This window comes from Epinephelus moara, chromosome 21 (genome assembly GCF_006386435.1).
Source record: "Epinephelus moara isolate mb chromosome 21, YSFRI_EMoa_1.0, whole genome shotgun sequence".
In the NCBI taxonomy this organism is placed as follows: domain Eukaryota; kingdom Metazoa; phylum Chordata; class Actinopteri; order Perciformes; family Serranidae; genus Epinephelus; species Epinephelus moara.
The window spans coordinates 13,788,874-13,807,064 of record NC_065526.1 but is presented as its reverse complement, the minus strand read 5'-3'; the positions used below and the strand labels follow the sequence as shown (position 1 = coordinate 13,807,064).

At 40.2% G+C, this 18,191-nt stretch overlaps 1 protein-coding gene across 1 annotated transcript in view; it reads left to right on the top strand.

The window, feature by feature from the left end:
* Positions 1–1,598: 1,598 nt before the first annotated feature.
* LOC126409169 (uncharacterized) overlaps positions 1,599–18,191 on the top strand; it is a 29,392-nt gene continuing 12,799 nt past the window's right edge. The window contains exons 1-5 of the mRNA XM_050075132.1: positions 1,599–1,679; positions 4,158–4,304; positions 6,446–6,629; positions 10,702–10,787; positions 14,960–15,373. Of these exons, the coding sequence (XP_049931089.1) occupies positions 4,193–4,304; positions 6,446–6,629; positions 10,702–10,787; positions 14,960–15,373 (796 nt within the window). The 5' untranslated portion in view covers positions 1,599–1,679; positions 4,158–4,192. The remainder of the gene's footprint in view (positions 1,680–4,157; positions 4,305–6,445; positions 6,630–10,701; positions 10,788–14,959; positions 15,374–18,191) is intronic.

Below are 18,191 nucleotides of genomic sequence, written 5' to 3'. Positions count from 1 at the left end.
TATTAATTTGCCAAAAACAAAATACACAGACAAAAAATCACAGGACTGAAAAATGTTAACCCTGAAATTCCAGACAGTTCAAAATCCGTCTCACTCTCACAACTCAAAATTAACATCCAAAGAAGAGCTTAGGTTTCATTTCCACATTTGCATCTCTGAAATGGAGGGTTGGGGGTCTTCTGGCAAACAAAAAAACTAGAGCATTTAAGACTTAATTTCATCCATTTGGGTGATTTTTTATGCACCAATTTGTGCCTTTTCTTTTTATTTTTTATTTATTTTATTAAAGGGTTAATTGCAAGCAGATTACCAATTACCAAATTATTTCATTATCCTTTTTTAAACGGTGTGTACCCTGTAAAGTTTTCTCTAACTATTTTACATTGTGAAAAAGGGATGTTAAAGGCATACATTATCAAATTGGGAGTTATTCCAGTACATTACTTTTAAGTTGGTTAGGAGACCAGGCACTCTTGCAGGGATCTATCAGTTTGTCAATACCAAAAATGTGGCAGTGATTGTCGTACGTATGGCATCCATTTTGACCATAACTTCATAAATCTATTCATTTGCCCATGTTCTAGATAATGAGGGGAACATGTCCCCTGCCTCACCTGCCACATCTATGCATCCAAGTTACATGTTATAGTGGTATCACCCCTGGAAAAACAGTGCATTAAGAACATTATTCTTGGAGTTCTGTTTCTGTCTATCTGCACTTACTCTGGTGTGGCATCACAGATTATTGGGTGAGACAAACTCTTCTCTGCTGGTATAAGGAGAGTTGTGGATTTTAACTGATACAGACTGAGCAGTCAAATCAATAACAAGTTTGAGCCCAGAAATATGATGGTTTGTTTCTTCACACAGACAATACGGGGCATGCATGCACACAATTTCTTATCTTAATGTCTTGTTAAAGGAATGTTTGATGAACCCAGACTTAAGAAGGCCATTGTCAGGTTTAACACTGACATTAACAGCATTTACTGTGCCAATAGGTGAAATACATTGCATATGTGCAGTTCCTGTAGCCATAGCTGTCCTTACTGGGCAGAATTTAATGTATTTTGTAGTGGTATATAGCATTGGTCTGTGAAATGCCACAGCACTTACTTGAACCTTTGTATTATTTTAATGTTATTCTTTTCCCCCCTGCGACACAGCAGTTATTGGAAAAACCATTTGCTGTACAGCCATTTTGTCAGACAGTCAATTAGTGTTCGACAAAGCTTCTCCTTTCCATCTGACAAGCAGTTAACAACAATGGAATGAAAGGTTACCAGGAGCACGTAGGTGTTTGATGCTGCACCGCTGTAAAGGTCAGCTTATGATTATAGTGGCTTTCTTCTGGGAAGGCGGCCGTACCCACAGAAGCATAAGAAGGTATTAAAATAAAAGTGCAGCAATGTAATACTGGTCGGAAACAAGTAGCTAATTAATGACAATGTTAGGCATCTTTACTGTGTGTGATTAAAAGGACTTGCCAACCTCTTGTACAGTGTATTTCAGCACCATGGAGAGCTCTGACACTCTGCTCAGAGTAACCTTCCTCCAGCAGGGGTCGCGCTTCAGCAGGTTTTTCTCAGCGGAACCATCGAGCTGTAGCTCTGCGGAGCGGGGGAATGGGAACAGTGTGACACACCACCAAACAGTAGCCGTAACAATGTGAAAAGAAGGTAAATAAATGATTTATCATTGCTACCTTTAGATATTATGTTATTTGTAATATGGCCCTTTGAATTGACAACTTTACAGTTTCATTTATACATTAATTTGAATACGAGTTCGTCGCTTTGTACGTCGTTTGGTCAGTTAAGCTAATAACTGTTAGCTGCTCGTTCAATGTCAAGGCTTCATTGACCTTTATATATTGGAATTCGTTTGCTGTCATCTGACTTTAACTGCCAGAAACCACAATATAACTCATAGTTTCTACGTTTAATAGCATCAAACCTGTAAACTTACAGCTGAACTGCGAAATGCGACAGTCTCAGGTCTGCTGCATGTCTCATGCACCTGTCACAACCCTGTGTTAAGGGATTATCCAGTTTCTTACAATTAGAATATAAAAGGTAATTATACATAGCTTCCTTGGTTTATTACAGGAGATTATTTATGAGTGAAAGTCCACATATTGCCAGGTAGTTATGTTGTCACAGTACGTTAAAACATACAAACTTAATTTGTGTTTCTGTCATTGCAGTTTGTTCATGGTCTGCCATATCTCAAGACATCAGTTGCATGCAGTAGATGAGCAATGTCTCTAATGCAAAGCAATCATAAATCCTTGGATTTGTCATTAAATAAAGAAGATAATTATTTTCTTTGTATCGCTCTTTTGAAGCAAGCACGAAGTGAGAAATAAAATGAATAAAATGCAACTAAAACAGTCATAAAATAAGATAATATAATCCTTTATTAGAACCACAGTGGGGAAATTGGCATCTTTACAGCAGCAAAGGGATTAGTACAAGCAAAAAGCATCAGTAAAATACAAAAAAAAACCCACAAAGCAATATAATAGGAATGCAAATAAAAAGATCTCAAATATGTCTAATAAGTAAACAGTAAAAAACATGGAGCAACTAAATAAGTAAACCATAAAAATAAAAACACAGAGCGATATAATCAGCAAACAGTTAAAAAAAAAAACAGGACAATATAATAAGTAGACAGTTTAAAAAAAAAAAAGAGCAATATAAAAAGTAAACAGTAAGAAATCAAAGAGACAATATAATAAGTTGACAATAAAAAACAGGGAGCAATATAATAAGTAAACAGTAAAATAAATGGCAATATAATAAATTGGCAGGCTGATGAACGTTGGGTATTGCACAGTTAGCATGTACTGATATTGCATCTGATTGATAATTGTAAACAGTAAATGTAAAAGCAAGATATAATAAACAGGCTGAAGATTAGATTCACATTATTGCATGAATAAAGTGTAGATATTGTAGAATTGATATATACTGATATTACACATGACTGACCTGTGGACACTAAAACAACGTGTGGACATTATAACACAACATAGAGAGGATGTGAAATCCAATTATTGTAAAAAAAAAAAAAAAAAAAAAGAAGAAATAAATCAAAAGGGGCAGGTAAACAGTTTAAATAGTCCATAGTCCCTGCAAATCCAGCACCTTAACGAACATCAGCTATTTTTAGAGGAATCATTTCAACCTGGGGGTCACATAGAAAGACCACACTATAAAAAAAATAATTTTAAGGCATTATGGTGTACAAGAAGGTAACCAGTTAAAGGTCTAGTGTGTAGGCTTTAGTGGCATCTAGTGGTGAGGTGGCAGATTGCAACCAAATGAAAATTCGCCCACATGCCAAGTGTGTAGGAAAACTTCGGTGGCCAATATAAAAAGGCATCTAGAGCCAGTGTTTGAGTTGGCTACTGTAGGAACAACATGGCTGACTCCTTGTAAGAAGACCTGCTCGCGTGTAGGTATGAAAGGCTCATTCTAAGGTAACAAAACACAACAATTCTTAAACTAATAGTTATGATTATTACTTTCCATGTCTGCCAATATGTCCCCCTAAATCCTACACACTGGACCTTTAACTAACAAATTCCATGTTTAAAGTGCAACAAGTTCTTTAAATGATGGCTGGATACTCGCCCGAGAGGCTGGCTGCAATAAAACATCTTTCCAACCAATGTGTGAACTGAGGCTGGTGTTAATTTCCCTCTAGGCTTTCTGCACATTCATGTACACATTAAAACAAAATGCCACTGCAGTTGTTCCCCTCCTCCAGCGTCTGACTCTGCCACATTTATTCTTGCCAGTGTTTCTAACTGCTTTGGGTGTCCCGCTGATGAATGAGCAGAGAACGGCTATGCTACGTGTTGCTCACTGGGGCCACCTATACTCACGCTGTGCTCATATATTGTGAGGTGCTTTGGGATTAAAAAAAACTCCCACGACATGACAAATAGGTTATTAAGGTAAATGCAACAAAGGCACACCTCTGCACAGTGTGGCAGGTACTTAAAGTGCAAAATGACTTGTAGATATATGAAGTTGTTCTACACAGTACCCTGTCGAATGTTCTAGATGCTAGCTTCATTCAGTCTTCTCACCTTTGCATCCAAACTTCCACCAATGCTAATGACACTGTCTTCTGCTGTCCTCCAGCGTTCTTTGACAGCGGTGTGAGGAAGTCAACCAAGATGGTCGCCCGCCGTGTTCCACTAGTCTTGCTAGCCTGCGGCTCCTTTAATCCCATCACCAACCAGCACATGAGGCTGTTTGAGCTGGCCAGAGACCACATGCACAGCACAGGTCAGATCCAGACATCACACACTGCGCCTCCTAATTGTTTGTGTGTTTAATATGACTGTCTCGATAATCTTTAGGGCCGAAGAAGCTCCTGTAAAAGTAAAATTATTATTCTTTATATTAACAATGAATCCAACGAGTGTGTATTTTAACAGCGGTAGCTCACAGTGATGAACCTGTCGAGAATTATGACCGAACTCTGCAGCTGTACGGTGCTTTTTAAGACTCCTGCTCATTGGTTTTCTTTTATGGCGTCAAAATTTACTGTTTGGTTCTGTCTCCCCACTTTCATCAGCCTCATTTCCAGCAGCAACAGGCAGCTCCTTCCAGAAAACAAACCCAGATAAACCTTCTGTCTCTGACCTGTACAGCACCAAACAGCAGGCGCACAAAGTTAGAGACAAGCCAGAGGATAAAGTTGAATAGATAGATAGATAGATAGATAGATAGGTGTGTAGCCCTTCTGCCCCCTAGTGGCCCAAATATCAATTTACGCAGCTTTAAACGCTCCACATTCTCGTCCATTTGCTGAGCTACAGAAGAATAATCAATAAAAATCACTTCATTGATTGTTCATAAAGAGTTATATGCCATTTTGTCTGATGCTGCAGAGACCTAGGTTGCACTCCTTGCTCTCTTCTTGTATGACGCAGTCAACCTATGCTTTGTGCATTGTCATGTGCTGCCATTAAACCATGTAACAAGCATGTCAGCAGATACCTTCCAAAGCTGCTCTGCATAAGAGTACTGGCACGGTCACATGGTTACAACAACATCATTATACCTTACACTGTTCCTGAGTCAGCTCTTTGAGTCTAAGATGCTTTATGAATCCGTGCACAGTGCAGCACTTCAGAGGGCAGGAACATAAATAATGCTCTTACAGTTTCCCTTTGACCTCTCACCTACAACACATATCCTGACTAATTTGAGGGTAGCCAGCAGAAAATTAAGCTGCGTGCAGGAGCTGTTTTTATTTTCCTGCAACTGAATGTGCTACAGCTGCAAATACACCTGTTTTTAATCTGTTTTCTTTTTTTCAAACATTAGAAGTAGCACATTTTTCTTCCGTGTCTCCCCATCCAAATTCTAATTTTCAAACTTTTGGTCTGATTAATTGCTCAAAGCAGTTTCTAAACCCTTCAGACTGATTACACAGTATAAGATGCCCCTCATCACCATGTTTGAAAGGGACAGTTCACTCCAAAATCAAAGTACATGTTTTTCTTCTTACCTGCAGTGTTATTTTATCAAACTAGGTTATCTAGGAGATGTCAGCTGTAGAGATGTCTGCCTTCTCTCCAATATAATGGAACTAGATGGCATTCAGCTTGTGGTGCTCAAAGTGCCAAAAATACATTTGTAAAACTCAACAGCAATGTCTCTTTCCAGAAACCATGGCAGGGTTACTCAAGATAATCCACAGACCATGTTGTGAGCAGTTTCATGTTGGAACTATCTTCTTTCTACCAAACTACACCTGCCAACTATATCGCCGTGCAGAAGGGAGCATGCATTGTAGACCTCACCAATGGGGATTGCCCGATTACCTATTTTTAGAGCTGATGATGGAAGTAGCGAAGGAGTGAGCCATCTCACTTCTTTCTAATCTCTGTACCATACCAATATCATTTGGGCACTCGTGAGAAAATGGCGGCATTTAAAGACAAAGTTTATCAGCTGAAGTGTAGGGGAGCATTTCAGTTATTGTGGAAACAGCTGGCTGGTGTAGTTAGATCGAAAGAAAATACAACTACATGAAACTGCTTACAACACGGACTGTGTATTATCTTGAGTAAGCGGGCCAAGATTTCTTGAAAAAGACATTGCTAAAGAGTTTTTCAAACTGATTTTACTGGTGCTTTGAGCACCACAAGCCAAAAGTCATCCACTTCCACTATACTGGAGAGAAGGCAGACATCTCTACAGCTGATATCTCCCACACTGTATTTTTTATTTCAGGGTGAACTGTCCCTTTAAGAAGATCAATTGTAACATTTGTCCTCAACTGTGAGATATGACGAAGCATGAATAATATTACCATCAGTATCTCAGATATTACTTTATCTGCTGATTTATATTCTGTTTCTGTATCAGCTGTCATGACCCAGAAAAACTGTATTAATCTTCCTCTCTCCCCTCAGGCCAGTACCAGGTGGTGGGTGGCATCGTGTCTCCAGTGAGTGACGGCTATGGAAAGCAAGGCCTGGTACTGGCTAAGCACCGAATTGCAATGGCAAAGCTGGCGCTCCAGAGCTCCAACTGGGTCACGGTTGATGAATGGGAGAGCCAGCAGCCAGACTGGACGGAGACTGTGGTCACCATGAGGTATAAAACAAGTTTATAGCAGCATTAGAGTTCACACTGCTTCATTTGAAAAAAGGTTTCCATGCAAGAACATGTTGGGGAATATAAGCCTCTCTGGGCTGTCATTGTGAAATTTGTTTGCAGCTAGACAAAGTATTGGGATCTTAATATTAATAGGTGTCCGTACCTTTAGTTGTTTTTCTGTGCCAACAGAACCAAGCACATCTTGTTCACAGTTTATAATCACCACTCAGTAGGTGCTATTTGTTTTTATTAGCTTTAACTGTCCTCTGTTACATCCTTCTTTCTTGATGGGAGAATATTTTCTCTTTGCTGACATGTCCTCTTAAATGTTTTATTTGGAAATGTTGACAAGCACCAAATTCAGTGAACAAGTACCTGCCTAATCATAATATGATAACCCAGAGGAACAGAAACAGAAACAATGAATGAGGTCACATTTAGCTGTACCCAGTGTCATTATGTAAATACAAATATATACACCGAGCAGCCAAAACATTAAAAGCACTGACAGGTGAAGTAAATAACTGTGATTATCTTATCAGTGCAAAGTTCTGCTGGGAAACCTTGGGTCTTGCATTCATGTGGATGCCACTTGACGTGCTTAACCCACCTAAACACTGCTGCGGACCAAGTACCCCCACTTAATGACAGTGACACTCCCAAATGGCAGTGGCCCCACCAGCAGGACAATGCCACCCCGCAAAAACTGCTCAAGACTGGCCTGAGGAACGTGACGAGTCATTGCAGCTCAAGTCGTTGACCTGGCCTCTAAATTCCCCAGATCCCAATCTGATTGAGCATCCGTGGGATGTGTTGGTACCCCAGTTCGCACCCCACAGGACTCAAAGGATTTGCTTCCAACGCCCCAGCGCCAGCCACCACAGGACACCCCCAGAGGTCCTATGTTCATGCCTCGACAGGTTAGAGCCAATTCCGATCTACAGTGGGGCCTCTGACCTGTCAAGGCATGAACACAGGACCTCTGGGGTGCTGCCAAATCCAACGGGTGCACAATCAGATTGGGATCTAGGGACTTTTGGGGACAGGTCGATATCTTTGGCTCTCTGTAACCTTTCTTTGGCCATTGCTGTGTAGTTTTTGCAGTGTGGCATCAGAGAGTGCTGCTGCCATGAGGGGGTGTACATAGTCTGTAAGAGCTTATTTAAACTCCCTTTATGTATTAAAATTGATACCCCCATTTCAAACACTGCTAATGTCACAGGACTCATACTTCTATGGGGTCTTTATGATAGCATAGCAACAGCCAATAGACTGCACTAGAGGACAGAGTCAAAAGTTTGGCACAACAGATGAGGCGAAGGTGGAGGTCATAATAATGTACCTTTTAATGGAGGAAGCATTGCAGACAGCAGTGGTCTTTGAGGCCAATTAATTACCAATTTGTACTGTTGTGACATTTTTTAAATGTCTTTGTGGTCTCAGTACCACAACCTATGGTGGTACTGCTCCGTTTTGTGCATATCCGTAAGCTTTCAGAAAACATGCACAAATACAGACCAAACGAACACAGAGTAGGCGTAGTTTTAAAGACGCTGTATGTAAGAATGTGGCCAAAACGGTTACTGCACTCAAATTCAAAATACTGCCGCGAGTCGTGTCCGCCCCCCCTCCCCTACAGATTCGAGGTTGCTGGACAGCGGCACGCTGGAGACTGATTTGTTTGCCCACGGGCGGCTGCCGTGGCAGGGCCGCGTCGCCGCGTCCTTGATCTTCGGTTTTCCAGCGGACCGTTCGAGCAAGTCCGGCTTCTCTGCTGCTAACGCTGCTGCCGGGATACAGCTGAGGAGGAGCCGGCTGCTAATGCTATGTACCGGGACACTGCTAATGCTGCTTGCCGTGCTGCTGTAGCTCAGTCGTAACTGTAACTGATGCTGAGACTCTACTGACTGCGTGACTGGTAGACGGCGGTGGGTGGCGCAACAGGCCAAAACACAAATTCAAAACATAAACATGATTTGCGGACCGTAAAAATTTTTTTTAAATGCGAATATTCTGGCTGTACTATTGTTGTCGGTGAGATCAATATGTTATATGAACATTATTCCTTAGTCTCTGTGACATATTAGGAGGATTTTACGACTATTTGCTTTAGATTTCTTACATATAGCTCCTTTAAGTTTACCTAGATATGTTAAAATAGGATCTCCATTGGAGAGAAGTCTCTCCCTGGACTCCCTAAGAGAGTATTTTGTCTTCTCTAACTGGATGAATTACATCAGGTCACTCAGCCACATGGTGGTTAGGTGGATTTATTGATTTCCAATGTTCCAATATTCTTCTACGTACTTGCAGCGTCATAAAAGCAATGGTGTTTTTATGTCTTTTCCTTAATATAGATTGTTTTCTATCTGTGATACCAAATGTGGCTGCTGCTGGGTTGGAAATCAATATTAAGTGCCTCGCTGTTTTAAAGATCACAGACCAGAAAGTTGCCAGAGCAGGGCATTGCCAAACATGGGTTAAAGGGGCAGTCGTGCTATTTATCAGTCTAGATTGTTTTGGTGTGAGTTGCTGGGTGTTGCAGATATCAGCTGTAGAGATGTCTGCCTTCTCTCTAATATAATGAAACTAGATGGCAATCAGCTTGTGGTGCTCCAAGTATCAACAAAATACATTTGAAAAACTCTGATGAACTTTCTGGTCGACTAACGTTTGGTCGACTATTAGGGGGCAGTCCTACACCCACCAACCGTATCACCATATCAGTTTGGTAGAAAGAAGATAGTTCCTACGTGAAATTGCTCACAACAAGATCTTTGGATTATCCTGAGTAAACAAATCATGATTTCTGGAAAGAGACATTGCTGTTGAGTTTTTTAAACACACTTTTTTTAGCCCCACAAGCCGAGTGCCATCTAGCTTCATTATATTGAAAGAATGCAGACATCTCCAAGGACGATATCTCTATCTCACAGCAACTCACACCACAACAGTCTAGATTGATAACTAGCACCACAGGCAAGAGGAAAAATATGTATTTTTGATTTGGGGGTGAAGTGTCCCTTTAATTTAACACCAGTATTTTGACATCTGTCTTCACTTGCGTCTGTTTTAGGGTATATTTTAGCCAGTCTTGCTTTGGGAAAGTGATGTAGAACTTTGCTGACATGCCCTAGTTTTACCACGGCACCAGCAGAGCTCACAGGGATGTACTCTCCTTTGCTGCTCCTCTGCCTGCCCGGCTTCTCACCAACTTCAACTGCTTATGTAACAGAGTGTTGCCAGGTTCTGGCCTCTTGGGGGCTGCCAGGCTAGACTGGACTCATGTCAGGTCTGGTTTTTTCATGAGGTGAAATCGGGGGCACCTGCTGTTAAATTTACCGGCAGAGTGGGAATGGTGGAGTTGCAGAAGGCAGTCTTGGACGTGAATATGGGTGAAGAGAGGCAGGCATAGGTGATGTGAGTAAGGAACATCTTTTTTGAGGATTGGCTCGCTCCATATCGCAGTTTACTGTGCAGAAATATGAAATTGATTTGCAGCCGGGCCTTATCAAGAGTTTGACCCCAAGGAATGAATGGATTACTGCACACACCTACTGTATGTGAGGAGTATGTAGGCTTATTTTAGAAAGGTCTCTTACACTTGCGTCATTCAACTCTTTCCGTTTCATTCACTCTCCTTCCTCCCTGCTTCTCGTTTCTCACAAATCCCCTCATGAGTGTTTGCGCAATGTGGGTGCTGATCAAGGCATGAAGTGGCCTGTTGTTGTCCAGAGGCTGTGAACAGGCCACGTCACAAGTCCTCTCACTCCCCAACACTCACACACAGAAATAACACCTCTAAGAAGCTTTACTTGAAAACAGTTTGTTTTTTGTTTTTTTTACAAGTTCCTCTGTGACTCATAGATATTTCTCTTTCCTAAATCGGTTCTGTTGGATGAGGCTTTATTGGCATGATTGATGTTTAGATTGACAAACATGTTGCTTATGCATGGAGATGCATGGAGTATGGAGATGCTCAAAATCAGAATAAGGAAAAATATGTGTTACCATTTCTAAAATGAAAGGAACAAAGTCTCACTCTTTCAAACCTTTTGTTGTTGGGCAGGTATCATTATGGGCGGATTCTGAAGGAGTACGAACAAAGCACAGGGACGCACAATGAATCCAGTGGAAACACCCCTCCCCTGTCAAGTAAGAACCTCCTACTGTTGGGATCAGCTCAGTAACCCTTTGACCTCTGAGTGTTTTCAGGCTTTTAATATTTGGTTTTAATACGTGGTGGTCAAGTGCATGTATTTTGGTTGGCTGGTCTATCATTTTGGTCCAAATATAATTTAAAAATAAAGGTTTTGTTCAGATATTCATGGTCACCAGAGGATAAATTCTAACCTACGGGTCCATTTTTGAAAACCTGAACCTACCCATACCCGTAAAGCTCAGTACAAGAACCAACCTGTTATCCGTCATTATGTCTGAGTCAAAGCTGCACCTGCCCGCACCTGTTAATAAAAGTCCCGTGACCCAACCCGTAGCCATGATTAAACAATCACAGGCTACAGTCGCTCACATTAAGCTGGGTTATCAATTTTTGAATTACAAATCCAGCGGAGGAAAAGTCTCTTTTACTGGCTGTGCTCGATGCCCAGATGCAAAAATATTCTGCACAGTCACTGCCAGGTTAGGAAACATTTTAGCATGGTCCTTCCACTTCAATAAAACCTCAAAAGGATCCTCCTTGGGTGTCTTGAACGGACGGCAAAGTTTCATCACTGGAGTCGTCCACATTGGTGACGAATGTGACAAAGGGCTCACAGCTTTTTGCGGGTTACCTGACCCACTGCAGGGCTCTGGCGAACATGATAAACATTACACCTGCTTAGCATCAGCATGTTCATGTTCTCATTGTAGGAATGTTAGCATGCTTACGTTAGCATTGTGGTGCAGAAGCACAGCCTCACAGATCCACTAGCACAGTGGTTCTCAACCAGGGGTCTGGGAACCCCTGGGGGTCCTTGAGGGAGTTCCAGGGGGTCCCCAGAAAAATAGGGAAAAGTTTATTTTCACTTTTTAATTCACTATAGAGGTGAGCTCGATAAAGATAAGAGTCATAAAGGGACTATTCTGAACGCTGGTTTTACTTCCTCCATGGTTGTCTCCTCTCCTGTAGTTAACAACTATAAAATTTTGGTCTTATTCATATCTGACTAATAATATACTAGTATTTTCAGATGGAGGTCCCTGAAGTGAAGTCTTATCAAATATTGGTCCGTGACCTAATGTGGATCAATTTAGGAGTCCTTGACACAAAAAGGTTGAGAACCACTGCTCTGCCGTGGCTGTTAAGGCACGCTGTTTTAGCAATTCTGCCTAGTCAAAAGGAACATTTCCGATATCTACAATGACATCCTTCCAAGGACTTCCATTCATGTGTACTGGGCCTTTAATTTCAGATATCCACAATGTCATTTTAACTATCAATAATGTAATTCCAACAGACACCCACATCACATATCTGGATATCTGCGTTGTTACAAGTCTTAATTTTAATTGTAGAAATGGCATTTTTACTTTTCATAATGCCAGTTTTGGATATACGTAATGACATTTTTGCTAGTAAAAAATGTATTTTCAAATATTCACAATAACATTACGGATATCTGGAATGTTTTTTTTATTTTGGATATCTGAAATTAAAAATATGGCTAGTAATAATTGGACAATAAATATTTTGATGGGAGTTTTTCCTTCTAATAATTCTACTGCAGATATCTGAATATTTATTCTGGATATCTAATGACATTGTGGATGTCTGACACTAAAAGCTCAATACACATGAATATTTAAAAGGGATGCCATGTACCTAAGGAAGAATGACAATGAGCAAATCTGAAATGTTCTCTTTGACAAGGAAGAACTGAATTATGGATATCTGCAACGATATCTGAAATTTAATTTTGACAAGCACAATTGAAGTTGTGGATATTTTAAAATTCAGTTTCTTATATTAAGATTGTTGAATTGCTTTTCCATTGCAATAGTCTGTGGAAATGCTAGTACAAATGGTGTGTCATAGGCTGTAGGCTCTAAGAGTATAGATGATCATGATATTCTTTAATGTATAAATCACATACTGCTTGATTTTCATCACGTCTTTAACAAGCCCTCTAACAGTGTTAGGGTTAAGGATTTGTACCATTCCCACATAATGTGCCTGTGCTTAACACGTTCAAAGTAGAGGCCCAAATGGTGCTCTGTGGACCTGGCTAACGGTGGTTACAGGGTATTAGGAGTAGGTTTAATACTTTGAAGACTTTGTATGCATGCATGCGTGTGTGTAAATTCTCAAAGGACGGACAAAGTCACAAATGCATAGCTGTAGTATGTGTTAACATGATGGTTGTTGTGTAACTGGAAGCTAGCCAATCAGTATTCAGGAACGTTTTTCAGGATTATCTATGATTTATTGAACTCATTTACAAGGATGTTTGTTTGAGCCCAACACAACACTGCATAATAACTTTAATAAAAATTAAATTGTGAATAAGAGTCACTGTGAGATCTGTTGTGAATTTAGTGGATAAAATATGTATGCAACCAAAATTAGGAAGAAAAGTTTGCTGTTTTAGTCTCATTTTTAGTTAATCCTATGTCGAGTCACAGTTCAGTTTGAGTTTTATTGGGAAAGGTTGAACTCCCTGAGAGTTTGGTGTTGCCATGTTTTGATGTAGCCTCGAGCACCATGAATATCTTGGTTGTGTAATTTTTAGAACTAGTGAGTCCATTTTAGTAATGTTCAGACTTTTCATTTGCCTGCTCTAGACTCAAAATACTCACTAATTATTTTCCTCCATATTCACATCATTATTGCCTCCAGTTTTTTTCTCCTCAGCAGTATGAGCACTCTTTGAAGAGACTGTTCAATAATTTCTTAGGGGATTGCAATTTTTTTTTAGCTTGATTGTGAACTAGCCAGTTGGCACGCATCCACTGGACTGTTTCCAGGAATTAAAAACTAAGCACCACTTGAGGATTATGTCACTCTTTGCCATTGTAATTGTTCAGAAAAAAAATATCAACGATTTATTGCACAGGCTGATCACAGAATGATTATTTTTGGGTAAAATCATTTGAAGGAAATTAGTGTTACCAGACCCCAGTGTCTGATGAGTGAATACCTGTTGAGGATAAAAAAAGGATTAAGAGGACTGAGATGAGGCAAACCTGTTGATATTCAAATGATATTAGTTTTGAAACACCTAACTAATGCTAAGTTAATGCCTAGCATCCACACTTCTCTGGTGTTTCCGAACCCCTAAAATGGATATGAGCTCATTCAAAGGCACAGAGTGCACAGCACTGTTAGTCCTTGTAACTTGGTGCAGGTGATGGCAGGAATAAGTAGATGTTTCACACACAAGAGGGCTAAATTGCTTCTTTTAATTAAATCTTCACTTAAAACGTTACAAACAACGCGTTTCGCCCATGGCCTCATCAGGTTTGCTGTACAATACAATGCACAGGTGTTAGCTGCACCCTGAAATGGAGACTTTTGAAAATACTGCTTGAAAGCTCTGGGGTTATTCTTCGGTTTGGACAAGCAGGTGGGGATTTTTTTGGAAATGATGAAGCCGACACGTACGACTTGACAGTCACAACATGTCAAGTCAGAACATTATAGCTAGGGCTTTATACCTTTGGTGATTTCATCCTTCCTTTGCTATTTCCGTAGTATTTTCTATAACCAAGTAACCAGCCTCAAAGCAGACAATCTTCTTCCTGTTTGCGTCGGCACGTGCATGCCCAGTGTATGTGTATTTTTTTATTCTAAAAGTGAGTAATATCAAGCAGTTGCTGCAACCCCTCACTACATATTAACTCTTCTCTCAGCTTTATGTCATGCCATGTCTTATTGTTTTACAGTTTTTATGTTAAAGGTCCAGTGTGGAGGATTTAGGGGCATCAATCAGCGGAAATGGTGTATAATAATCCTAGCTATGTTTTTAGTTAGTTTTAGTTTATAACCACCTGAAAATAAGAATGTCTGTTTTCGATGCCCTAGAATGAGCTGTTTATATCTGCACACGGAGCGGGTCCTCTTTCATGCAGTCTGTCATGTTGTTCTACAGTAGCCCAGAACAGACAAATCAAACACTGGCTTTAGATAGGGCCATTCATGTTTTTGCCCATCGTGTCAGCCTCCGTAGTTCTCCTACATGCTTGGCACACAGGAGAAGTTTCAGTTCTGCAACCTCACCGCTAGATGCCACTAAATCCTTCACACTGGCACTTTAAATATTAAAAGATATCTTGGTTAGTAAAGAGCAAAGGTCCTCTTCACTGTCTTACTCCGCCTCTCCCCGCAGGCCCCCGTCCCCAGTTGAAGCTCCTGTGTGGAGCTGATTTCCTCAACACTTTCAAGATCCCTGGCATGTGGCTGGACGACCACGTGGAGGAGGTGGCCGGACGTTTTGGCCTTGTCTGCATCAGTCGAGGGGAGCTTCAGCCCGAGCGAGCCGTGAATGAATCGGACATGCTCTCACACCACCTGCAAAACATTTTCTTCGTAAAGGAATGGGTGAGGAATGAGACAAGCGCCACCGAGGTGCGTCGGGCTCTGAGACGGAATCACAGTGTGAAATATCTGATCCCAGACTCTGTGATAGAATATATTCACCAGCACAACCTCTACACAGAGGACAGCGAGAGGAAAAATGAGGGCACAGTGCTGAGGCCGCTCACCAAACAGGCACAACAGCCAGTGAAGAGTCTTGATGACTGATAGATGAGCTGCTACAGCGCTGAGCTGGACGCTGGCCCTCGAAGTGTGAAGTCACTCACAGATCAGTGCGTCTCTTCAGGGACTGGAAGCTCTGTTAACGTCCACTGGACTGCCGTGTGATAGGGGTTTGCGCCACATGCAGAGAAACACATATCAAGTGTTTTTAAAGCATCGCTTGTTTTCAGTAGGAAGCATCTACACAGTGCTGTGGTGTCTTTGAATCATACTCATGGAGTGTTGCAAATACTGAGCCTCATCTTTGTGCCACAGTGTCGATGAACATTTGTTTGCTAAAAGTTTTCATCCTTCGTAGTTTTACATATTTCACATCATAGTAGTATATACATATATTTATAATATCATGTATATTTGAAGTATTTTTGACTGACTGATGTTTGTTCCTTTTGCTGAATAAATATATAAAATAATAACCACAATCAGGATTTTAGAAATAATGAGGTTATGAGTCCAACAACCCACATCCCACCCACAAAAACACACAAAAAGAAGCTACTAGGGTTTCAGTTTATCGACATCATTCTAATATATTTCTCAAAATACATATCAGAGTTTGTTAGAGATAAAAAGATAAAGTCCTGGACTTTTTATCTTTTCATCTCTGTCCTTGATGTTTACACAGTCAGCCAACATTTATTAAAACAGAGACAGGAATTCAGTTCCTGGCATTAAGATATGTTAGAAAATAAAACCTAAAGACCTTTAAAACTGAGTCATATGAGCAAATAATTGATTTTATTTTCAGAAGCAGGAAAAGTAGAGAAAAGCAACCAAGAAAAGTTACTAAATGGTTATGAAACATAGTTCAGGGTGCAAATATCCACTAAGATGTTTCGTAATTAAAGAGTGACATGATGGTCTAATTCAGGGGTGTCAAACATGTGGCCCGCAGGCCAGACCCAGCCCTCCAAAGGGTCCAATTATGACTTTATACACCTAATATTGATGTACTTCTGAAGACTAAGAGTGGACAGGTTTCAGGAAAAGGTTAAACAGTGAGTAGCTACTTCTTGTAAAATACTGTTTTAGAGGCTTGACAGGAATATGGTCATCCATAAAAACAATGAATACTTACTATTGTTATATTATGGATATTGAACATTGTGCAAAGTGTTGTCAATCAGCAACTTGGGTACAAAAGAATCTTTATCAGACTAAAAACAATATTGTTGGAGCCGTACGACACTGCCAAAACTTTTTATCTGTAAATTGTTTGTAAGGCGAAAGATAATGTGCTTCCTCTCTAGCTTCCAATTTAGTTTGGTTTAATGATACCAGCATTATTACACAGGAGTGGAAATGTATGTAAAAGTAGTAGCAGACTGATTGAATGTGGAAAAACTAAAACATATTGTTGTAAACTGAACATATGTTTCTTAATACATCTCAGGCTGTTCATTGTTTTGTAGATGGATGAACATTTTCAGAATGTTCTTTACATTAAAAAAGGAAACACTTGGGAGGTGTTGTTATTTATAGGTTGATATGTGGTAGTTTTATTGGTCTGGTCATGGATGGATAAATGAACAGGCCTACAGGGAACAGGCCCAGGGACCCAAAATGTCAGGGGCCCTCCTGACCTTTAACTGTAAAATGTCACTCAAATTAACACATCCACACATGAGGAGGCTTAAAATGACTAAAAAGAAACATAAAACGACACAAAACAACTACAAAGAGATGCTAAACAGCTGCAAAGAAACACAAAGAGACTTACAATTAGCAAAACAAGCACAAAGAGATAAAAAATGACCACTAAGAGATGCAAAGCACCTACAAAGGGACACAAAAACACCACAAAGGGACACAACGCAACTACAAAGAGAAGCAATATAGCTACAAAGAGACTCAAGGAGACTCAGAACAGCTGTGACGGGGTAAAACAACAATGAGATACAAAATGACTACTAAGAAATGCATTGCAACTACAAAGAGAGACACAATGAGTACAAAGAATCAAAAAACTTAAAAGAGAGACTCAAAGAAACAAAAAATGACCACTAACGGATTCAAAGCATCTACAGGGAGACACAAAAAGACCATGAAGAGACACAACGCAGCTACAAAGAAAAGCAAAACAGCTGCAAGGAACCACAAAGAGACACAAAATGACCAGAAAAAGGCTTAAAATGATCAAAGATGCAAAGGAACTACAAAGAGACTCTAAATGACTACAAAGAGACACAAAAGGGGGGGGGCGTCGGTGGCTTAGTGGATAGAGCAGGCGCCCCATGTACAAGGGATTCACTATGAGTTCAAAAAGGGACAAACAACCATAAAAAGACAAAAAATGACCATTACGTGATGCAAAGCACACAAAGAGACTCAGAACAGATATGAAAGGAAGCAAAACAACCATAAAGAGACATAAAGTGACTACCAAGAGATGCATAGCATCTACAAAGGGACACAAAAAGACCACAAAGAAACACAACACAACTACAAAGAGACACAAAACAGCTGCCAAGAGACACAAAGAGACTCAGAGCAGATATGAAACGGGACAAAAAAAGGAGACATAAAATGCCTACTAAAAATGCTTAGATACTACAAGGAGACACAAAATAACATGACACGAAGCAACTACAAAGAGATGCAAAACAGCTGCAAAGAGATTGACAATGAGTTCAAAAAGGGGCAAACAACCACAAAAAGACAAAAAAAGGACCACTAAGAGATTCAAAGCATCTATAAAGAGATGCAAAAAGACCGCAAAGAGATGCAAAACAGCTACAAAGAGACACAAAACAGCTACATAGAGATGCAAAACAGCTACAAAGAGACACATAAAATCTACA